The following is a 24,770-nucleotide window of genomic DNA, read 5'->3' on the forward strand; positions in this document are numbered from 1 at the left end:
TGTAGCAAAAGGGACACCAGGCAAGATGCCGGGCGACTGCTTACGTCTAGATAAAAGAAGGCTTCACTCTGCAGTCAGTGCTGAATCCAGAGCATCTGCATGGTGCTAAGTGGCCTTAGGGTGAGAGGTAGATGTAAAGTCGAGGCCCTGACCGTTAATGATCCCGCAGCATGTTTTCAATAGATGGGATGTTAACCCCAGCACTGTGGGCAATTTTCAATTGGAGTAAATGCTAGGGATGGGTGAACTGAACAGCAGGGACTTGGTGCAAACAAGAGGGGCATGCCACTGGCAAGGTAAACTCCACACAAATACACCTTGCTGGCTGCATCACCATCACACCAGAGCTGTAACACAGACACACGCAGCTACGTACGTGCACACACACGCATCGCTAACGTGACATCTGTGCTCCTCTCACAGTGAGGCGCCGGAGTGGTTAGGGCAGCTTGCCCCATTGGAACGTGCTGTGGGACTGTGGTTCTGGAGTGCTCAGGCTGAATTGAGGCCAGACAGCAATAGGATCTGAAGTTCTCTCTTTTCACCCCGGGGCCACGTTCATTCAGACAGCTGCCTGCCCCATGCTGTTCCTACGTGTCCAGAGCTGAGATCAGCAGGGAGAAAAGGTTCAGGCCCACCCAGCTCAGCCCAGAATTTCTAATGACCAGAAACTGCCAATTATGCTGAATTGATGAGGCATTTTTTTGTCACGTGGATCTTTGTCAACTGGGCACTGAGCTATAGCCACCAAACTCACCTGCCATTACAAGCAGAACATGCGGGCAGGGGACTGGACTCGATGACCTCTCGAGGTCCCTTCCAGTCCTAGAATCTATGACCCCTTCCTCCCAGTGTCTGGGCACCCGCATGTGATGCTGCAGCCCAACCCCACTGAGCCAATCAGGCCCAGGTTCTCCAGATTTCCTGGACTCTGGGATGCTCCTTGCTCCTCCGCCTGAAGCCTGCACAGTGTTTGATATTCGGGACTTTATGCTGTCGCAGTCCCTGGTTCTGATTGGAATGCAGCCCTTGTCATCCATTTTCCTCTCTTCTTGCTGGCATCGCCTGTTGTTTGGATGTTACAAGTGACTGTTTCATTTAGACAGCTTTCTTGGTGCTCATCTTTCTGCATTTCTCAAGCAGGTTGTTTCATTCCTCCCCTGACGGCGATGAGGAGCACATTTGCTACCATGTCTGTTGGCTTTTGTTAATGGTGGTTTTGTTAATGGGAAGCTTTTCAAACCCTATGAAAAGCTTTTTGTGATGTTTGTTTTTTTCTCTTCTCTCTTTTGTGGTGTGGCAGGTTGTAGTTCTCGCTGTGTTGTTGGAGTATATAAAATGCCCGTGTCCAACACATGTCTCTGGATTTGGTGAATGCCAAACAAAAATATCTCTGAGAACCTTAAATCCCAAGCAACATCTTCCCAGTGCTGATAAAGCCTGGAACGCAGGCAATCAGAACACAGGCGCTCGCTGCAGAGAGAGAAACAAAAGGCTCCCATACAAACAAGCTCACGTACCAGACAGTCTATCAATGTATTACCTAATACAATGGCGCGGCTGAGAAAAATCACCCTGTGCACAGGAAATACAGCAGGAGCCGAAAAGCCAACTGGAAACAGAAAATTCCCATCTAAAAACGTCCCAGCCCCTGCCTTTGTCAGACAGTGAATAAGAGCTGGAATGAAATTAAAAGCTCTTTCCCTTTAGATAAAGATTCCCTGCCATGTCCTGATGGGGTTTATGCTGCCTTTTAACCCTTCTCTCTGGCACAGTCACCTGCATTTGGACACACACAGGTTGCGGCTGTTTTTCACGGAGTGATGCAAGCCAAGCTGCCTGGGCTCCATCTCCCATTGACATGAGGTGTGCTGTGGTGACCCACCCAGATGGCTGTGGAATCTAAATATTCTCTTGGGCATCCGAATCCTGCCATTGTTGCAGGGCTTCGTGGAAGAGTGACCGCCTGTGTGGGAGTGGCACTGAACTAGCAGTTTGGAACCAGCCAGAGCCACACAAACTCACCGTGGCACAGATGCAGAGATCCAATCTCAGCCTGCTACAGAGAGTGCTATGGGACCGCTCTGCTCCTGCAGCCAGCTCTCCAGGGAGGGGGGCTATTTAGCACTAGCCCTCTGGGAAGCTGAACCAGTCTAAGTCCCAGGTCAGTGCAGGTGCTTCTACAGAATGGCACCAGGGTGAGTTCTGAGTCACCAGCATCACCCGAAGGTGCCTTGCCTGGTGCCATCTGCTGGGAGTGAGGCAGGTATTCCATGGGGGACAGGGACCTGTTGGGTTGCTAACTCTGTCTGTAGAGAGAGGGCCCCGGCAGAGTCCAGAGAGTCATCCTGGCAGAGCTGGAAGGGAAGGATTAATTAACTCTCCAAGGGAATGACGAAACTCCTCTCCCCACACAGCTCTGGCACAGCCTCCACCAGCAAACTCTGTTCGCCTGGGAAAGCCCAGACTGCAGCTCCTTCCCTTCATTCTCTCTGTCCCCCTGGCCTCTACATGGGCAGGGAGCTCCAGTGCTTGGGTCAGGCGGCTGGCTTTCAAGGAGGTAGCATTTGGATGGATGTCAGCAGGTGTTGGGGTCTGAAGTCATCCTGAAGCCTGACTTCAAATGTAGCATGAAAAAGCAGAGTTTGCTGGGCTGCATCTTGTATCAAACCATCTGAGGGAATCTCCTGGGCTTGGGGAATGGGCTTGTTCCAGAGTGAAGTGGACATGTTGAGGGGCATGAATGACCTTCTTTGTGATGGCTCATGGAAAGGAGGGCAGCGAGTACCCAGGCTGCCTCCATGTTGTGTCTGACTTGGACAATGTTCCATGTACCAGATGGTGTCTCCCAGGAGGCTGGAGGAAACCTCACAGCCCAGGCACAAAGCCTGCTGCATGCACATTGGGTTTATGGAACTGTGCTAGATATCCGTGCGTGCCGCTGCTCATTCCCATTGTCATCGGAGGCATGAGCTGCCATGAGGAAGTGCCTCAGGAGTTATTCGGCCAGCCTGATGGAGTTGGGAAGTGATAGGGCTCCACTCTGGGACTCTTTCCCCTCTTGTGCCTTTAATGCATGAGGTTCTTTGCGAGGGTGACACACAGACGGAGGGTCACATGGGTTTTGGCAGAGAACAGGAAGCCATGGAGATGGCCAGCCCTGTTAGAGGCTATGAACTGGCCAACAGGGGAAAGAAAGGGCCCTCCCCTCTGTGCTCCCAGTCTCTCCCAGCAGCATGGGGCAGAGTTGGGGTCCTGTCAGCTTTTCACAGGTAGGTGTACATGCAGGGTCTCACATCAGCTGCCCTGCGCTGCCCCAAAATGGGGGAATAGAATCCACTCACCCATGTAACCAAACCTGCCAAGTTCATGAGCCAAACCCCATAACCAGCCCAGAGAATGCCCAGGCACAGCGGCTCTTCAGCTGTTCGCACGAGCAATGGCCTGTAGCAGCTGAGTCTAGGGGGGAGCACCTTCAGCGGGTGGAAGGGACCACCTGGGGCTGAGGGCACCCGTGCCAGACACACTCCGGCTCTTCCTTTCCTGTTCTGGGAGCTGGTACCAGTGGGAACTGGAAATGCTGATGAGGCCAATCTCAGCTCAGCTGTCTCCCGGGCTCCTTGGGATGCCTCACCTCAAGGGCAGAGTGTTTGTGCCCCTCCATTGCAAGGTGAGACTGCAGCTCCTCTGCCTTGTACCTGGCCCCAGGCAGGCCCAGCACACAACGCGGAGTCAGGGGAGGGGAGCCCCATGGAAACACAGCTAGGGAAGAGGCTGCCTCTTTCCTCCTCCTTTCTAGTAGCAAAGGGTCAGACAGGTAAAGGGGACCCACCAGCAGAGAGGACTCAGCACAGACTCCAATGGGCCTGGGATCGAACCCTGGAGTGCTGTCAGGACCAGTTGCTCGCCTCTGTGTCTCAGAGGAAGAACAGATGCTGTGAGTCTGGCTGGGAGCTAATGCGAGGTGATGTCCTGCCAACAAGTGTGTCACCTCCTGGCGGAGCACCAGGAGGGTTAATATGTTTGTGCAGCATTTGGAAGCCATGAAGAACTAAGTAAGTGTTGAGGATTGTTACATTACTCGGGTGGCCAGAGGATGGGAGAGGAACAGAGGTCTGACAAAAAGTCTCTTCTTCCTCATCTTGGTGCAGTCGCTCGGGCAGGGGATGGAGTGGTGAGGGGGCTTCTCGTTCACACCTGATTACATGCAGCTGCTGCAAGGCAGAGCTCGGGGCAGGGGGAGGGGTGTGGTGGAATGGGAAGCGGGAGCTCAGCTCGCCCTCACAGAGCCACTAATGGAGGCTCACGGGAAGGGGACATGCCATCTATTATGCTGCTAGGCACTGAAAAACCACAACCAGTGGACAGCCAAGTATGCAGGCAGGCAGAGGGCCCCAAGGGAGCATGACAGGACTCTGAGGAGCTGTCTGCCTAGGGGGTGCTGGAAGGAGAATTCATAACTGAATTCATCAGGCATAACAAGAGAAAACACATTCCGATTCGTGGGGCTGAGGCCAGGGGATTTGGGTACCTTGGAGTCCTACTGGCCAAGCCCTCGAGGCTGGACATGTGAGATGTGGCTCTGTCTGGAGTGTGTTGTGCTGCTGTAACACCAGAGACACTTCTCCTGCTTCTCTCTGCTCCAAGTGCCCCTTCCCAAACATCGCCATCTCTCTCAACGGTCAGAAAGGCTCTTTCCTCTGCAGTCACTTGTTCTTTCTGCAAATAATGCATCACTCCCACCCACCCCCCCAGGGAAGCAGCAGAAGCAGCAAGCGAGAAAGAGCAATTCCATCCCCAAGGCCCATTTCCTATCATTAAAGACTAGGAAATAAAATCTACATTCTGCAGCACTGCTAGCAAAGCCCCAGTAAGGCAGCGGATGTGCGCACCCTGTATGTGAGGAGAGAACGTGCACAGTATGTGTGTCTACACTGCAATCAGAGGTGTGACTGCAGCTCGGTTCAGCACATCCATGCTAATGTCAATCTAGCTAGTATGGCTACATAGCAGTGGAGACATGCATGGCCCCTGGACAGGCCAGCAATGTAAATATGTCCCCAGTGTTCTGGCTTGGCTTGTACAGCCTACCCGGGGGTCCACACTGCCCCACCTTCACTGCTCTTTTTAGCCATGCTAGTTCAATTAAAGCTAGCGTGGGGGTGCCTGCACGAGCTGCAGTCACACCTCTGACCGCAGCATAGACACACCCCTGGGCCTACAGCATATCTGAGCTAAGTCTGAGTGTGCCCGGCACAGCGTATACATGTCTGAGGCACAGCACGTACTTCGTGCACACACAGAGTCTATGCAGAGCGTGTTTGTGCAGGTATGTGCAGCTGTGTGCATGTACTCTGGCAGTCAGGGTCATGTACCCGCTGTGGCTGATCCCAAAAACTCACCCCAGCAGGGCTCTCTCCCCAGCTGCCTTCCTAGCACAACGCTCTGGGCTGACTGACAGGAACTGGGCGGGCGGCGAGGGGACTGTGGCAGTACATGTTAAGTCAGCTTAACTTCTGTACCCGGAAAGATAATGGAGCAAATAATTAAGCAATCAATTTGCAAACATCTAGAAGATAACAACCTGATAGCTTTCTTTGACAGGGTAACCAGCCTTGTGGATAGGGGGAAGTGGTGGATGTGGTATAGCTTGACTTCAATAAGGTTTTTGATACTGTCTTGCATGACCTGCTCATAAATAAACTAGGGAAATCAAATGGAGCAGTATAGTATAAGCTGGGTGCAAAACTAGTTGGAAAACTGTTCCCAGAGCGTAGTGATCAGTGGTTCACAGTCATTCTGGAAGTGCGAAACGAGTGGGGTCCCGCAGGGATCCGTTCTGTTCAATATCTTCATCAATGATTTAGATAATAGCGTCCAGAGTACACTGTGATAGACCCAAGTATCAGAGGGGAGCCGTGTTAGTCTGAATCTGTAAAAAGCAACAGAGGGTCCTGTGGCACCTTTGAGACTAACAGAAGTACTGGGAGCACAAGCTGTCGTGGGTAAGAACCTCAGGCATCTGAAGAAGTGAGGTTCTTACCCACGAAAGCTTATGCTCCCAATACTTCTGTTAGTCTCAAAGGTGCCACAGGACCCTCTGTTGCTTTCTGTGATAGACCCAGACCAGTTGGGAACAGCAGAATAGCAGAAGGGAGATATACTGGCCACTGGATAAGTAGTTTTCTGTTCCCTGAGTGACCAGAGCAGGGGCTGCTCCAAGCTAATAGACCACCTGACTCCAATTAACCTGCTAAGAGTCAGGTGAGGCAGTTAAGCACCTGACTCTAATTAAGGCCTCTCTGATGCTATAAAAGGGCTCACTCCAGTCAAGCCAGGGGGAGCCAGAGGAGAGGAAGTGTGTGAGAGGTACTGGGAGCAAGAGGTGTGCAAGAAGCTGAGAGTGAGTAGGCGCACTGCTGGAGGACGGAGAAGTACAAGCGTTATCAGACATCAGGAGGAAGGTCCGGTGGTGAGGACAAAGAAGGTGTTGGGAGGAGGCCATGGGGAAGTAGCCCAGGGAGTTGTAGGTGTCGTGCAACTGTACCAGGAGGCACTCTAAACAGCTGTAGTCCACAGGGCCCTGGGCTGGAACCCGGAGTAGAGGGCAGGTCCGGGTTCCCCCCAAACCTCCCAACTCCTGATCAAACACAGGAGGAATTGACCTGGACTATAGCTTCTACCAGAGTGGAAGGTCTCTGGACTGTTTCCTGACCCACAGGGTGAAACTGTGAAGCGAGCAAATCCGCCAATAAGCGCAGGACCCACCAAGGTGGAGGAGGAACTTTGTCACAACACTTATAAAGTTTGTGGATACCAACCTGGGAGGGGTTGCAAGTGCTTTGGAGGATAGGATTTAAATTCAAAATGATCTGGACAAACTGGAGAAATGGTCTGAAGTAAACAGGATGAAATTCAATAAGGACAAATGCAAAGTGCTCCACTTAGGAAGGAACCATCAGTTGCACACATACAAAATGGGAAATGACTGCCTAGGAAGGAGTACTGCGGAAAGGGATCTGGGGGTCAGAGTGGATCACAAGCTAAATATGAGTCAAAGTGTAACACTGTTGCAAAAAAAGCTAACTTCATTCTGGGATGTATTAGCAGGAGTGTTGTAAAGAAGATACGAGAAGTAATTCTTCTGCTCTATTCTGATTTGGCCTCAACTGGAATATTGTCTCTAGTTCTGGACACCACATTTCAGGAAGGATGTGGACAAATTGGAGAGAGTCCAGAAAAGAGCAACAAAAAATGATTAAAGGTCTAGAAAACATGACCTATGAGGGAAGATTGAAAAAATTGGGTTTGTTTAGTCTGGAAAAGAGAGAACCGAGAGGGAACATGATAACAGTTTTCAAATATGTAAAAGGTTGTTACAAGGAGGAGGAAGAAAAATTGTTTTTCTTAACCTCTGAGGATAGGACAAGAAGCAATGGGCTTAAATTGCAGCAAGGGAGGTTTAGGTTGGACATTAGGAAAAACTTCTTAACTGTCAGGGTGGTTAAATACTGGAATAAATTGCTTAGGGAGGTTGTGGAATCTCCATCATTGGAGACCTTTAAGAGCAGGCTAGACAAACACCTGTCAGGGATGGTCTAGATAATTAGTCCTGCCACGAGTGCAGAGGACTGGACTAGATGACCTCTCGAGGTCCCTTCCAGTTCTATGATTCTATGTTTAAAGTTTCCCGTGGGGATTCCTACATGGTTCTATGTTAATTCGAAGGTCCAGTGCGAGGCTTTGGGACGCTCCCTCCCCACCAAACAGCCAGGCACGGTGCATTCCCCAGTGCATTGCTGTGGCCCTGAGCAGGCCTGTTAGAACATTATCTCTCTGTGTCATTTGCTGATTATATTCACAGGCTGTCATCAGCTGTTTCCCCTTCCATCCTGTGCGCTCCTCTCCGGAGTCCCTGCTCCTACTTTCTGCCCTGTTCTCTGTCATCAGGAACAGCTCCAGGATAAAGCTCTTGAATCCAAGGCCACAATGCGCTGGTCAGTATGCAGGTCTCCTTTCCAGCACATGGCCATGCTCCATTTCCAGCGAGCAGCTGTGTACAGAGACCCGCAGCACAGAGATTCCAGGCACCACAACACCCAGCCTTCCAAGGGAATTTTCCACAAGTCCAGGATGTTTTCTGTACATCAGCTTTTCATTGCCACCGCTCACCACTCAGGCCACTTGGCAGAGCCATAAGGCGGCTTTTGTGTCATAGGTAATGAGAGTTTAACTCTCAATTTCCTTAGCCACAAATGAATGGAAACGGGAAACGTCCTGTGCAGATCAGCTGCTGCCCAGAGTGTGCCCCTGCCCAAACATCAACTCCATTGGTCTCTGATCCCTCCCGTGAACCCAGCCCCTGCTTCTGGCTCCAACTGCACGCCCCACAGCACACACCACATTGTACATCTGTCAGTCTTCTTCACTGCCTATCTGTCGTCTCTGGTCACTCACTAGCCTGTTCTCTGCGGCTGCCCTGCTGTCGTTCACACGTATGTATGAGCATCACCCATTCCCCTTTTCTGGCATTCCTTTGCCATTGAAACTCCCATCATGTGCCAATGACATATCTGTCACTCACCTGGCTTGTGCCCTCACCTATCTGCTACTTGCACACTGGTTCTGTCACTCACCTGCCAGACGCCTGCCCTGTGTCACCCATTCGCCTGCCTGTCCCCTCTTACCCGGCACTGTCACCCTCTGCTGCATGCCCCTCTCCTGTCATTCAGCCTCCCACCCAAATCCCTTCTCAGGCACCCGCCGGGCTCTGTGTCGCTCGCAGGCCCATCACCTGGCAGAAGAGAACGTGAAGCTAGGAAGGTTGATTTTACCGGACAGGGTTGTTTGCAGCATCGGGGTCCAGGGCGGTGACCACTCCCACCACAGAGCCAACATAGGCATCCTCCTGGACTTCTATCAGGTCGGAGGGGGGCCGGAACTCCGGGGGCTCATCCACGTCCAGCACAGAGACCCGCACAATGGTTTGGTCTCTGAACGTGCCCAGATCCACAAACCTTGGGTCCACAAACTTGTTCAGAGCCTCCACCACCACAGTGTGAACCATCTTGGCCTCGTAGTCAAGGGGCTGAGACAACAAGACAGGGTTAGCAATTCACTATCTGACGGTTCCTTCCCATCTCTGGTGCATTCACTACTGCTCCTTTGGGTTAGACCCCACCAGGGCTCCCGGGAGAGGCCAGAACTGGAGAAGCCCAGAGCCTCAGCTCCTGCCGTGCCCCCTACAACGTCTCCTGCTGGGCAAGGCATGCGTACCTGGGAGCTCTCCTGCCATGCCTCCTACAACGTCTCCTGCTGAGCAGGGCATGTGTAGCTGGGAGTTCTCCTGCCGGGCAGGGGCATGTGTAGCTGGGAGCTCTCCTGCCCGTTCCCTACAGGGCTCCTGCTGGACAGGGCGTGTGTAGCTAGGAGTTCTCCTGCCCACACCCTACAGGGCTACTGCTGGGAAGAACGTTTCCTGCCCTCCCCCACTCTACATTCAGCTAAGGCCTGATGTGGGAACTCAGAATGCACTGAGAAGGCAGTGCGCACCATGGGGGCGAGTGACTGATTTCCAATGGTGTAGTGATCATTAATCACCCTGTGATTATTTTTACAGCAGAGGTGACTGGAATGCAATGGCCGTGGTGAGCACTCATTCTTTCCTGCCTGCACCCAGTGTTTTTGCCACAAAAAGCAGACACGCTCGGCGTGCGGTTGGTCAGGCTCAGGCATTCCGTGGGCATATTGCTCTCTAATAGGTGCTATCAATAACGGGGATTAGCGTTAGCCCCCTCCGCTGAACACTTTGCTTCCGCGCATGGCAGCATTCACCCCTTCGTCACGGATTTGTCTGAAAGTCTCTCTCTGTAAATTCCGCGCTCACAACTGTCTGTGTCTCTTAGCGTCTGTGGGCAGCAACTTCCTGAGCTGGTGCCCTGCCTGCCTTGCCTTTCTTCGGCCCTTTCTTTCCAGTCTTTGCTTCTCCCTTTCTCTCTCCTGACACATCTCCAGCTCCCTGATAGCTGGGGGGAGGGTCTGAGGCTTCCAACTTCTCTCGCAGGAGCGATTCCCCAGCCTCTGAAACACACCAGCACTAGAAGGTATCATCAAAAGGGAAGGGCTCTGTCCTGCTCTGAGAGTCCTGCCCTGCCCTCCCCCACCTACCGCCTCTGCCTCCACCTCCTACCTCCTCCTGGTGCCGTTCCTCTGGGTTTACCTTCTGCACGGTGATGATCGCCTCCTGGGTGTTGCTGTCTGTGGTGACTTTAAACATCTGCACCCCCTCCTCATCTTTGATCTGGTATGTCATGTCTGTGTTCTCCCCCACATCCGAGTCCTCCGCCTTCACTCTCCCGATCGCAGTGCCCACAAGGGCAGTCTCCACAACGCTGAACTGGTACATCTCTGCCAAGGGGGAGGAGAGGGGCTTGGCGTCACAGTGTGGCCTTTGCTGACCCTGATCCCCGGGTTCCCTTCAGGCAGTGCACAGACACTCCCTGGGGGCATCTCCACTAGGTGAGTGCGCCAGCCTCCAGGCAGAATGCCAGCAACCCTACTGGGTACACCTGGCTGGTCCCTGGTCCAGTGCGGCTCAGCTCCCGCACACACAGATTGCAGAGTTTTGTCCTGTCTAGTGTGCAATGTCCCATTTATCCTTGGCAGCCACACTAGAGTCTGGGCTTCATGAGGCCCGGCTGGAACCCCAGAGGATGCCCCATTTCCTAAAGCTCTGTGCAAGGCGTGTTGGCTTTTCATGGGGGAGGGGAAAGCAAATAACCCCACTCTGGATGAAGGAAACTGGTGTGAGGCATTAGGGAGCATCCCAGTCTCTAGAAGTCTGGCAACCCCACCAGCCTGTCTCAGAACCAGCTGCACGGATGTTGGCCAGTCCAGGGCCAGTGCCGAGGTCTCTGTGGGCACAGCATTAGCACAGCCCCATTTCCCACTGCTAACGTCTGGAATACAAATGCGCTCAGAGGGCTGAACTCCCTCCAGCTGCAGCTCAGAACCTTTGTAGCTCTGCCCCAGACAGCCAGCCAAGCGCTGCACAGCTCTGCAGCTGGTGTGCGAGGCAGAGACCAAGCCAGCAGCTCTTCAGTGACAGGATTTCTGTCCCTGTGGTGGGACTCCACTGCAGGTCACAGAGCTTGGCAATGGCTTGGGAGCTAGAGATCAGCTCAGTCACACCCCACATGCACGCGGTGTGCGGGCAGGGGCTAGTGGACTGCCAGGTGGCAAGGAAGGGCCTGGGGCTCATTCAAGCCAGCGTCTGAGGTCTGAATCGGCACCTAACATTTGTGCGAGATGGCGGGAAGAGACGGGCTGACCTGCCAATGGAGTTTGGGGGTTACTCTCCCTCTTCCAGTGCTACAGGCCCAGGGAGGGAGACAGAGACAGACAGCTAAGCCTACTCCTCACACCTACAGTCCTGCAGCCCAACTGACTCCCCCAGGATTTGCTGGCTGTCCCTGGGACACCCCTCCTGCTTCGGTTAATGAGCAGGGCTGGGATCTGCAGAGCGCTTGGAGTAATAAACCCACTACGTAACGACCGCAGGTGTGGCAGGAGCAGCCAGGACTCCTGCACAGATCACCGGTCAGATCCCCCTCTGCCACCACCACTGCCCTGTGGAATAAGAGAAACCTGCACAGACCTGACTATGCCCTGGCCTGCAGCCTGTACTCCTGTACACCCGGAGCCACCAGCGTCAGAGAGTGTCTCTGCACTGCCAGCCAGTCCAAGGTGGGCAGGTTGAAGGGCCAATGGGGAGAGATGACACTGACTCCAGAAGAATTCTAATAAACAAATGGGTCTGCATTAAAACTCAGCATTGATTGGCTCCCCCCACTCCACGTCACTTGCCCTCTTAGACTGCAAGCTCTCGGGACAGGATCCGGATCTCTGGGTCTGTGAAACACCTAGCACAAGGGGGCTATGTCCCTGACTGGCTCTCTGGCTGCTACCCCAAAACAAAGTCAGCAACAACAATCCTGCACAGCAGTGGCTGGCTCAGCCCCAGGCTGCCTGCAAGACCCCCGGGACGGGGAACAGCGACTCTTACTCTGTGGGAATCGTGGAGGGTTGTCGTTGACATCTGTGATCACAATTGTGACCGTGGTGGATCCAGACAGGCCACCCAGCTGCCCTGCCATGTCCGTGGCTCGGATCACCACTTCATACCGGTCCTGAGTTTCTCTGTCCAGATTGGCCACTGCCGTCCGGATCACACCTGGAAAAGGCCAAAGGGGAAGCAGTGAGTGTGAATGCCAGGGCGGCCCATCAGCCCATGGAGCACCCTTCTCACTGCCACCCGCCCCTGGGGGCAGGTCATGGAATCCTGTAGGCCGGGCTCCAGGCCAGAGCATGGTCACAAGGCAGGAGCCCTTCACCTTCACTTGCCAGCAGGACCCTGCCTCCTCATACTTATGGACCCGGAAAAGGCTGTAACAGCAGGGTCAGCTGAGGGAGGAGCATTAGCAGAGCAACTGGGGCCCGGAAGAGCAGGGGGGCATGGGCATCGCCCTGCAGCAGTCTGTCAACTGCACAAGCAAACAGCCCCAACCACCCGGGGCAGCAGTGGGAGGGCCGGGACAGAGCCGGGTCATTTCGTAGGAAACAGGATGTCTCATGTGCCTGCTGCAGGGGCAAACTTGGGCGGGGGCTTGGCCACACCAGCTGGGTTTGTCGTTGTTTGTTTTACCAGGAGAAGCTAAGTACCAGCTGTTTTATTATAACGCACAAAAATAAAGATGTTTAATATGAAACAGTGAAAGGCCCCAAGAACGGGCCCAGAACCCAGCTAAACAAACAGCCCCAGAACATGCATGGAAAGGGGTGTGTGAATGGGGGTGCTCAACCAAGCACAGATCTGTCCCGGGCCCAGGACAGCATTACCACAAATCCACCTGTTGTCTCTCATACTTGGAGTGTAAGCTGTATGGGGCAGAGCCCAGCGTTGTGTTCCGTGCTTGTTCAGTGCCTCGCGCCGTGGGGTTCCTAGGCACTACCACAGAACAAATCCCTAGTACTGCCAGGAACGTGGCAAGGCCAGAGTAGTTGCCAAGGGGACTCTGAGACCATCAGGAGTAACTCCCATGAAGTCAGTGCTAGCCTGAACCTGGTTTGAAGGAGGAGAATCAAGCCTAGAGGCCTGTGTCTGCACGACAGACCTACGTTGGTGTAACTACATTGCTCGGGGTGTGAAAATCTACAACCCTGAGAGATGCGGTTACATCGACATAGCCCTCCCCCCCCAGTGTAGACAGCACCATGTTGGCAGACATAGCTACCACCTCTCGGGGAGGTGGATTAACTACGCCACCGGGGGAATGTCCTCACTTCAGCACTACAGCGGGGCAGCTGCAGTGTTTTAAGTGTAGACCTGCCCTTACTCAGGAGCCTGCAGTGAGAGACATGCAGGGGGTCAGGCTATTTAGCCCTAACTTTCCCCTTTCTGGCCCTGACCTGCTCAGACTGTCTGCTCCTTAACAGGCACCGGGTTCCAGCCCCTCACATGCCCTCGTTCACCTCTCCCCAAAGGCCAGGCTTGAGATGGGAGCAGCCCAGGGGAGCAAAGAAGCAGAGTCCAGGGGAGCCAGAAACATCCCAGGACACTACTCAGAACCGCACGCTGAAGGAAGCCAGAAGGAGCCACTGAACAGCGAGGAGCAGACATTTTTCTCTCTCCATCTGATGACATTTGCAGGCACTGAACGAGCTGGCGATGCTGTTCTGGAGACATTTAACTCGCCTCGCTTTCTGAAACTAGCAATTATTCCAGTGATTATCATTGTTAGGATTTATTATGAAGATATCACCATTGTCTCCGATCCCTGCAGCTCCCTCAGTCTCACGGACAGGCACAATTTCACCCACCTCCCCCCGGACTCTGTTATTTCAGTTCTGTAATTACCCTGGACGTTCCAAGCAGCGCTTTCGCTGCCTTCGATCTGATGAATCAAAGGGAGGATCCGTTTTGCCTCCCTTACCTCAAGCAGGTTCCCAGGCACTCCCCTCAATCCAGCACCTGCTTTCCTGGGCACTAAAAAGTGACTCATGGTCCGCTCTGTAAGCTCCTTCCCTTCCCTGGGGTTCATGCCTCCTGGCAGCTGCACAGGGGGGGGGTGTGGAGGACAGGGAGCTGAGGGCAGTTCCAGCCTTTATACCAGAAAGACCTTTCTACAGAGGACTGGGAATAGCTCCAGCTGAACTGGATGTGGCACCCCCTCAGTCCTCTCCATCGCAGATAAGTTCAGATTTCTGCCACCGTTACACCCAAGGGGCTCAGTCTCTCCCCATGTCAGCCCCATGGCTGCAGACTCCCTTTCTCGCTTTGTGTCTGTTTGGAAGGAATTGTTTCCCTGTGAGAGCCGCTGCCAATGCAGTCTGTATGGGCTGCTGCCATTCCCACGGCCAGAGCGCATGGATGCAGGAGGATGGAGACCTTTAGGGGACGCTCTTCCCCACAGCCCATCATGCCCCTCAGAGAGATTTGGGGTTTGCATTTTTAAAGTGCACTGGAAGAAACAAGGCCCTAGCGGGAGGGACCCCTCTCGGGTGAGCCCTTGGCCCCATGGCTGGCTGATCCCGGGAGCGGAGGGGCCGGCAGGCTGGTTGGCAGCATTTACAGTCAGACCCAGTCATCCGGCTCTGAATATTAAACTGTTATTTCTGGGGAAGCACCATCGCATTCACATTTCAGCAATTCTGTTAATTAAAGGGGGATGAAGTGTTTTATAATGAAAACGATTCTTGTCAGCACAATAGAGCTGAATTGGGATGAGACAGAAAAGCTCCTGCATTCAGCGTAGTTGTAATGGTTTAACCGAGCCACTTAATGATACATGCCACGACGCCCCCTTGCAGTGTGACACCCGGCCCAGCCGCTCCCCCCAACGCTCCCCTCCAGCGCAGTACCCGGCCCAGCCGTCACCCCCCAATGCCTCCACACAGCTCAGTACCCGGCCCAGCCGCACCCCACGACAGCCCCTTGCAGCGTGGTACCTGCCCCAGTCGCACCCCCCACAACTACCCCCTCCAGCTCAGTACCCGGCCCAGCCACACACCCCAACGCCCCCCTCCAGTGCAGTACCCGGCCCAGCCGTCACCCCCCAATGTCTCCACACAGCTCAGTACCCGGCCCAGCCACCACCCCCCAACGTTCCCCCACAGTGCAGTACCCAGCCCAGCTGCACCCCACGACAGCCCCTTGCAGTGTGACACCCGGCCCAGCCGCCCCCCCAATGCCCCTACAGCACGATCCCCAGCCCAGCCACCCCCCCAATGCCCCCACACAGCTCAGTACCCGGCCCAGCCGCACACCCCAACGCCCCCCTCCAGTGCAGTACCCGGCCCAGCCACCACCCCCCAACGTTCCCCCACAGTGCAGTACCCGGCCCAGCCACCACCCCCCAACACCTCCCTCCAGTGCAGTACCCGGCCCAGCCACCCCCCCCCCAACGCTCCCCACAGCGCGATCCCCAGCCCAGCCGCACCCCCCGACGCCCCCTTGCAGTGTGACACCCGGCCCAACCGCACCCCCCGACGCCCCCCCACAGCACGATCCCCAGCCCAGCCACACGGGATCACTGCATCCTAGTAGGAAGCAGACCCCAAGGCCCAGGGATACGGCTTGTCAGTGCATTGCAGCTCTCCAGGCTGGTGCAGGACCATGCTGTGACTTTGGTGGGCCTGTGCAGACCTCATCCTGTGGAATGCCAGTGCTCCTGCTTCTGGCCCAATTCACCCATTTCCATGAACCTCCAGAACGTTTCTTTCTAAGATCTGCTTTAGCTCAATCAGAAGCTCCAGGCTGGCTGCAGGAATCCCTGGGTTAGGGTCTGTGGCCTGTGTGGTCCCAGAAGTCAGACGGGATGATCAGAATGGTCTTTCTAGCCTTAAATTCTATGACTCTCTGAGAAGTTTCGGGTCTGGGTTTGACTTTTTTGGGGTCATGGTCCCACTTGGCTGTGGCTTGAGACAAACTCACCTGCTACTCACTGTCACAGAGTCCCCAGGCGATGCTCTGGACCTGCGCCCCACAAAGCCAGTCACTGAGGCACCCACACAGTATTCAGAGGAAACATTAAGAACAGTCCCACTTCGTCACACTCACCAGCTCCCGCAGGGCCGCACAGGGAGCGAGACGTTATTCCAGCCTGTAACGTGCTCTGAGGCCCTCAGCTGAATGGTGCTGGGGAAGCACAGAGGGTCATTAACTAACACATGACACGACTGGGAAAGGGACGGTCCCGCTCAGAGAGAGTGGGAAGCTCCTACTCCTGATTCCAGGCTGCTGCGGCTTGGTAGGAGCTGACATGGTCCCCCACCCCCACCCTGAGGAACACACCTTCCTGGGGACTAGACACCACACAGCCAAGTTCCTGGGGGGATATAAAGGAAAGGATAAAACCAGCAGCCAGGGTTCAGCCACATGGGGCTGGCCCCAGCAGCTTCCTCCCAGGCCCACAGATCTGCTGCTTTCCCAACCAGGAGAACAGCAAGACAATCTGTCCTGCCCAAAGACTTCCAGCCACGCCACTCTCTGACAAGAACCCTCTTCCATCCAGCCGCGTCTTTTCAGTTTTTGTCAGGGTCTATTATAGCTGAATAATGCCGCCATGTAACAACATACCCTCCGGTGCACGCTGCGCACGGCTTTCCAGCAGGAGCCAGATTAATCACAGAGAATAATTACAACGCTACGGGACACTTACACAGTCACACAAACGCCATCAAACTGGCTCAATGGCAGACGCTCTTTGGGCGATAAAACCAAAGCAGGACAAGTTCTCAGCAGGTAAATGCCTCCCAGGAATCCAAACACCCTGCAGGTTATTCGCTCTCAATGCTTCCAGCTTAGGGGGCTACGAGTCCACCTCCTGGGGCTTCTACCCCAAGGGAACAAGACAGAGACCACCCTGTACCCACCACAGCGCCGTGCCAGAGAGGAGAGCGTGGGCAGGACCCGCCCCAGTGACTCGGCCAGGGATTTAGCAAGCCTAGGTGTGTAGTCCAGGTGACTGCCCAGGAACTCGCCTGAACAGACTTCGATGGACAGGTCCCTTCCAGGTGCACAGACCTGCCTGTGCAGGGTATGGAAGTGTCACAGTATTTGCCAGCTTTAACCATGTCCCTTTCTGGGAAGGCACGAGGCACCGCCCGATTTCTGTGCCCCAAGCCTGATGCATTGTGGGGGGAGCATCAGAGCCAGCCATCCTCAGCCCTTCAGCACTGCTTCCCCAGCCTCCCAGCCCATCAGCACCTCCTCACTGCTGCCCCATGCCTGGTGGGCACTGGGTGAGCACTGTGCCTGCCTGCTCCCCACACGCAGGCTGCGCCTCAGTGCAGACGGCTGGGGATACTGAGCAAACGGCATGGTTCTCTCCTGGTGCTGCCACCTCGACAGAGGGGCTGACCTGGCGTGTTGCAAAGCTGAGCCCCTGAGGTGCCATTTTTACACACTCAGAGCCAGTGTGCGGGGTTGCCACGGCTGGGGTGGGAACACCCAGTGACACAGCATTGCCCTGGGACCCAGCCTCACCACAGGCAGAAGCCTGAGAGAAGAGAGGTGCAGGCAGCCTGCTGCTCGCCTGGTTCTGACCTCTCCCAGCCCTGACAGCGACACGGCTGGCCCTGGCATCTCCTTTGGTCACAATGACAGTGTCCGACTCTGCCCCCAGCAGAGGCAGTCAGACTGGCTCCCAGCAACATCCCATGCTCAGGAATAACTCCTGGAAAATGCAGCCGCCTTGGCAGGGTGGCTTTTCTCTTCATGTGGGGTCCCAACACCCTAGCAGGGCACCCCCGCGGGGTTACTCCCCCCTCAGCCCTGACAGGCTTCCCTCACACTCCTCACTGACACAAGCCCTGCGCTCCCCTTACGCACTGCCCCTGCATTCAGAACTCTGCCTTCCAGCCGAGTGAGGCCTGAGATGGTGCCTGGGCCTGAGGCCTGAGATGGTGCCTGGGCCTCATGCCGGCCTCTGTATGGGGAATTCACACTCGTCCTCCCGCACTGAAGAAAAGCCAGGCCAGGGCCCGGCTGCACTTTTTTGTGCCCTTGGCCAAGGCCTGCTCCAAGGGAGGTCACCAAGACTTTGCCAAGGGGGCCTTTTCTGTCCTGCTCTTCCCCTGCCCTTTGAGCCCAGGAGCCAAGATGCAAAGGCCACCACTGAGGAGGGGCGGCTAGCCCTGGGGCATCCAGTGGCCTCTGCTGTGGGTCCTTTATCTGTTTCAATGAGCAACAACCAGGATGAAGGGCTGTGCTCCCAGGCAGTGGGCACATGGCCACAATTCAAACTGCAGGCACATAACGGTGAAGCCAGACACATCCGCCCACTCCAAGCCAGGAAACAAGGAAATAACCAGCCAGAGGTTAAAGCAAATCCAAGCCTTACTCCAACCCCCCTCCTAGCCCAGCCTATCCTGCACCACTCCCCCTTAGTCAAAGCCTGGGGAAGGAGGTGGGCGTTGAAAGTCTATAGGTCTGGGCTATCTAGGGCGAAGGGGGAGTGAATCCAGCACAACTGAAGCAGCCCTACAATAACACAGCAGCGAGGGAGCCCTACAATAACACAGCAGTGTGCACAGCTGATGGAGGAAATACACTTCAGGGTCAGACTTTCAAGGGTTAACGGCAACAAGACAAAACATGTTTTCAAATGATGGAAAATACCTGGAGAGCAGAACCTTTATCTATGGAAGGAAAATGATGCAATTGCTGAGAGAGTCTCGCCAGCTTCATTTCCTGTCCATGTTGCTGGATATTCCCCCACCCCCAAAGAGATAAAAATCACTGTAATGTACGTGAGAATCGGTGACGAGGAGCAGAGAGGAGCCAGCAGCAGGGGACAAGACAGTGTGTGGGAGATATGTGGGGCAGGCGGCCAGCAGGGCACAGGGACGCCTGCACACGCAGACATGCCAGGCTATGTTCCGTGTTGCTGTCCCTCCCCCTGAGCTGACCTCTGACATCCTCCTCGCAGGGCCCAGGATCACCTGCATTTCACTAGTTCAGCAGGCTTGGGCCCATCCCCCAACCCTTGGCTCAGGAGACCTGTGGGGGAAGGGGGGTGAACGGGACAGGCTCAGGAAACCTGGCCAAGATGCCACTAAGGACTTGTTCACACTACCACATATACCTGTGCAGCTTATGTCGCTCAGGGGTGTGAATAAGCCACCCCCGAGTGACATACGTTACATCGACCTGAGCACGCGGCAGGGATGCAGGACGGCGCTCAGAGCGGTGGGAGCTGCCGGGACGCAGGACGGCTGCTGCTGCTGATGAAGGAGATTCAGAAGGGAGAGCTGCGCACGAAATGGCCACTCTTCCTGCCAGCCACTTAGGGGCCTGTGCTTAAATTCATAACTTTGCTAGACACTAAAAACCCTGGACTGAACACAGACACTGGATTTATGGCTATTACAACAATCTATAACCCACTAACAACACTCCCCTCCTTCCCCCTCTGACTGGAAGGGTGTTAACAGGCCACTGCACTCTGAATGGTCCCTGGAAATATGTGTTGACTACTTATGCTAAACAATCTGTTCCCCCTTGTGTTTAGCTGTGATGCTGGAGTCCCTGACCCAGACCTGCAGAAGAGCTTCGTGCAGCGCTCCTGGGTGTCTCTCTCACCAATAGAAGTTGTCCAATCAAAGAAATTACCTCCCCCCCTTGTCCCCCAGCAGCAGGAAAACACTCGCTGGGGTGTCTGTACTACCGTCAGGTGGAGTCAGGGTGCATGAAAGACCAATCTGCACTGGCCTCTGTGTCCAGATGGACAGAGCCTGGGTTCGTCCCCCGCATGGGCCCTTTCATTTCTCAGCCTGTTTGTCTCACTTCAGGTGACCAGACAGCAAATGTGAAAAATCGGGACTGGGGAGGTGGGGGGGGGGTAATAGGAGCCTATATAAGGAAAAGACCCCAAAATCGGGACATCTGGTCACCCTAGTCTCACTCCATGGCCAGCCTGCAGCTCCCCACCCCCTCTCTGTTTGCAGGGAAATGCTCCCTCCTGGCACTAAGAATGACAAGAACCCGGAGTCTGAGCCCTCAGGGACAGAAAGTGCTAAAACCTCACTGCCAATGGCTGAAATTACTGTTTACAAACAGCCACATCAGAATAAAAGGCTCCCTGAGCACCTGCTAGGGAAGCGATTCTAGGCAGGAGACATGCTGTTAAACAGGGTTTCCTTGTGCTGCTCCTGCTCCATTGTGCCTTGCTGTTACTAGGTCCCCTGGCTATTCACCACCCAGCACAGCACAACATCCCGGGTCACTGCGCTGGCAGCGACGTGCAGTGGCCGTGACGAGGAGGAAAGACACCCTTGACGCTATACCAGAAAGTCACTCTCAGAACCCAGATGGAATGGCCAACAGGCCTGGCTTTTTATATGCTAATTACTCAGACTCATGTTCGAGTCTTTCACCCAAAGCCTCCTAGAAAGCTTTACACGCGCTACAGTCACCACTTCAGCCACTACCAAAATGGGATGTTTTCAAAGCTGTCGTTGGAAATGGCACCTGCAAGTTTTGTGCATGCAGAACACCAGCTCTGTGCCTTTTTAACAGGCCTTACATCCTTGAACATGCAGGGTGGAGCCCTGCTCTGAGCACACAAAACTTGCAGGCACAGTTTCAACGTGTGGATGAAACTTGGCTCCTACAAGACACAAGTGGTGCGTTGTTGTTCTTATAAAACGGAGTGGCATTCTAACCATCAGTCACACTCCGTCTACCTCCAGCTAACAGCCAGAAACCAGGGCCTGCTCTCAGGTGTGGCACAGAGCTCCCTCCCCTACTCACCATTCCACAAGCCCCACATTCCAGTGGAAACCATGGGGACACTTCGGGTCGTGCTCTAACCCAGGTGTGTACCATGCTCCACATGGCCCTTGCCCTCAGTGTTGGCTGTTTAGCCACTCCTGTTTCCAGAACAGACTTCAGAAGGCAGCAGATCGCTAATATCCGTGCACACTGGAGACGCAGCATTCAGCTTGGTTAGCAAGGAATGCCCAGGAAATAGTATTATTTATAGTGTGCATTATGGTAGGACACGGTGTGCTAGGGACAACCACACACATCGGGTACAGCTACACTGCAGCTGGGATGTATAATTCCCAGGTCAGATAGACGTACACATGCTAAAAATAGCAGTGTGGCTCCAGCTCGCTACCCAAGCACAATCCCGTCAGAGATCCTAGCTACACACTTGGGCAGCTAACCCAGCCACTGTGGCCACACTGCGATTTCTCACTCAGAGCTAGTGCTTGTGCATCCACCCAAGCTGGGAATTACCTTTCCCAGCTGCAGTGAAGCCATACCCATAACGAGACCCATTCTCTGCCCCACGGTGCTCACAGTCTGATCAGCTGCAGAATGCTTCAGCTGGAAATGGGCAAGAACACCAAGCAAACCCAGAAACCACCATGCACCTTTTACATCCTGTACCTGAATGTGCAAGCACACCCCCACGTGCACACTGGCTCGGATACCTCCACACACCCTCACAAGATAGTATTCCACAGGGAGGGAGAAAGAGCCCCTTGTGATGAGCGACAAGGAAGAGACATGGAATCTGAACAGCATGTGTGAGTGCGTGCGTGCATTTGTTCGTGGGGTGTGCCAGTGTGTGTTTGCTCCTGTGGGTGCATGAGTGCAACAAACAGCAGAGAAGCAGGTCAAAGCACAAAGGGGTTCTTCATTATCAGGTATTGCAGGAACTACAACGAGCCATATTGTATGACCTGCGGCTGCCCAGGGCACTAGCCCTTCTATTATCATTCGTTGGATTCCTGGCACTTGATTGCAGGGTTTGTACCTTAAAATCTGCTATTGCCAACGAAACCTCTTCCCTCCTCCGTAACCATTAACATTAATGGGACTTCCACCATCAGGAGGAGATGCCAATGCACACCTCACTAGCTCCTGGGGATGAGGTACTTTATACCAGCTTGTCACAGCACCACCTGCTAGGGGTTTATGACAGATGCGTTTTATAATGGGCTTTATTCTACGTTATTAAGAAATGGAGCAGCTTCCGCTGTTCGTTCATTAAATATTAATAGAACATTTATAAACCGATCCTTAATTTAAAGTGTTACCTTTAATCAAAGCCAGGGTGATAGCAATGCAGGCGTTGGTAAAGCCCCTCTGGTGGGATCTAAACCTCGCACATTGAGATTTCTTTGGCACCTAAGGGTACATTACTGCTCGGGGTACAGTGCACTGAAGCTGCTGCTGCTGCCAGTGAGTACAAGCAGGAAAGGTAACTGCAGTCTGCCCCGAACAACGCGGACCTGTTGCAGGGTGGCCCATGGCTCTCTCTAGCTCAGTGGCTCACTCGGCCTCGCCAGCTCTGAAAGCGAGGTGGTGAGTGGGGTACAAATGCTTGTCTAGACAGGCAGCCTCTACCCTTCATCCTGGCTCCAATATTCCAAGCTCCTAGCTCGTGTCAGAACTACTGACAGCGGCCCGATGACTGGCATGTCGGTCCCTTCCTCCCCGCCCAGCAGAGGGACACTCACCTGTTTTACTGTCCACTGTGAAGTGCTGCTCTCCTTCCAGCACACTGTACACCACCCTGGCACTGCTGCCGTACGTGGGGTCATCGGCATCTGAGGCCATCACCTGCATCACGGACGTGCCTGCACAACAGGACAGGGCAGAAACAACAACAAAAACAAGCCTGAACCAGCGGGGCAGAACCACTCAGACCTTCAAGCCTGGGTCCCCCTGGGGCTGGCCGGGCCCGGGTTGGTAACAGCACAGAGGCTGATATAGCCAAGGACTAGGGTGACCAGATGTCCCGATTTTATAGGGACAGTCCCGATTTTTGGGTCTTTTTCTTATATAGGCTCCTATTACCCCCCACACCCCATCCCAATTTTTCACACTTGCTGTCTGGTCACCCTACCAAGGGCTATGAACGTATGCTGGGATAACACCCCCACCCCAGTGGGACAGGTTACAGGGGAGAGGGCTGGAGCCACTGGCAGATTGTGCCCAGTTCTGGGGTCCACAACTCAAGGCTGCTGATAAACTGGAGAGGGGGCAGAGAAGAGTCGTGAGAACGATAAAGGATTAGAAAACGGCTCATAGTGAGAGACTCACGGAGCTCAATCTGTTTTGCTACTCAAAGAGAAGGTTACTGGATGACTTGATTACAGCCAATAAGGACCAAACTGGGGAACAGAAATTTCATAAGGGGGGGAGGTCTCCCACCTAGCAGACAAAAGCCTAACATGATCCAATGGCTGGAAGTTGAATCTAGACAAATTCAGACTGGAAATGAGGTGTAAATGCTTAAAATGAAGATAATTAACCACTGGAACAACTTCCCAAAAGTCCTGGTGGATTCTCCCATCACTGACCATTTTAAATCCAGACTGGATGTGTTTCTGAGAAATCTGCTCTGGTTCCCACGGGAATTAACTTGTGACCATCCTGCTGCCTGTTATCCCAGGGCCCCTGTGCCAGGACAGTGCTCCTATTTGGCTAATTAGGAGGGTGGGGCAGCACCTGGGGCCGTAAAGGACCAGGGCAAAACAGAGACAGGGAGAGAGCTGCAGACTGGGAGTCAGGAGCTGGCAGAGACTGTCTGGGACGTGGGGGAGACCGAGCTGAAGGCAGGAGAACAGCAGAAGAGTTTGCTGGCTGGTGTCCCCAAATCAGACAGCCCGGGGGGAGGAGGAGCAGCAGAGAGAGATGCCTGCCGGCTGTAAGCCAGAGTCAAAGCCAAGGGCCAAAGGCAGGGGAGCAGCGGAGGAGCCGACCTGCTGACGTCTCCAGTGCAAGAGAGCTGGAGCTAGAAGACCCCTGAGGGGGCCGGGGAGTGAGGGATGCTCCCCTGATTCAGGTAAGTTGCCAGCAGAGTGCGGATTCCCCTAGGAAGAGCAGGGTGCCACTCTCGCTGGCAGTGCTGGAGTTGCTGTCCTGGTAGAAGGACAGGAGAGCCGTGGCCTACAGAGGGACGCCAGGGCTGCATGTTGCATGTGCTGTTTGGACTATGCCAAGGAAATTCTGGACTATGGTTGAGAGACTTTTGTTATGATTTATGTGCATGGGACTTTCATAATGACCCCCCCCCCCCCAGGGGCTATATTTATACTTGGAAGGTACTTCCGATTATTTCTGGGGGCTCCGAAGGAGGGAACCTGGGGCAGGCATGGCCCTCCAGGCAGGGGCTATGTCTGCAAGAGGTCCCCTCTGGCCTTGGGATCTCTGATCCTAGGGAATGCTCTCCTCTCTCTGTGTAAGGCCAAGAAGGGCTGGGCTGTGGGAGGGCTCTGAGGCTGGTAATGGGATGCGATACCTTTCACCACTAGACCCCTGGGCTAAGCCCAGCAGAAGGTGGGAGCTGCTGGACGCTCTTCCCAGATGGGGTGACTGTTCCGTGTGGGTCTCCCCCTGGCTTCTAGGGGAACAGGCATCCCCATCCCCACTGCCCCTTTCTTGGCAATACTGCCAGGAGGAAAGGGGCCATGGAGGCCTGGCCCCTCCCTCAGCCTAAGGGGGCCCCCCAGAGCAAGTGTGAGAAGAACATGGCAGCTGCCTGGGCTGTGTCCTGGGGCTAAGTAGGGGCTTCAAACCTAGGGTTGCTGCTACAGCATCTTCCACAGCAGGCAGCATGCTTTAGCACAGAGACATGCCGGGGGAGCAGAACTGCCATCCCGCCTGCTCCCTCCCTCTCTCCGACCCAGACACGCCAGCGGCGTCCTCATGCACCACACGTAGCAGGGCCGGAGGAGTGTAAATTGGATAA

General features: G+C 54.5%; 1 protein-coding gene across 11 annotated transcripts in view; it reads right to left on the reverse strand.

The window, feature by feature from the left end:
• CDH22 (cadherin 22) overlaps window positions 1-24,770 on the reverse strand; it is a 188,669-nt gene that overhangs the window by 91,587 nt on the left and 72,312 nt on the right. For 9 of the 11 annotated variants that reach the window (XR_010592417.1, XM_065566413.1, XM_065566414.1 and 6 more), the window contains 4 exons: window positions 22,534-22,653; window positions 12,065-12,232; window positions 10,220-10,407; window positions 8,835-9,088 (listed from right to left, as the gene is read on the reverse strand). Coding sequence is in view for 10 of the 11 variants with exons in the window: in XM_065566413.1 (XP_065422485.1) it covers window positions 8,835-9,088; window positions 10,220-10,407; window positions 12,065-12,232; window positions 22,534-22,653 (730 nt within the window). In the remaining variant the exon portion in view is untranslated. The remainder of the gene's footprint in view (window positions 1-8,834; window positions 9,089-10,219; window positions 10,408-12,064; window positions 12,233-22,533; window positions 22,654-24,770) is intronic. The other 2 variants (XM_065566412.1, XM_065566408.1) reach the window with 1 other exon arrangement.

This window comes from Chrysemys picta, chromosome 13 (genome assembly GCF_011386835.1).
Source record: "Chrysemys picta bellii isolate R12L10 chromosome 13, ASM1138683v2, whole genome shotgun sequence".
Lineage (NCBI taxonomy): Eukaryota > Metazoa > Chordata > Testudines > Emydidae > Chrysemys > Chrysemys picta.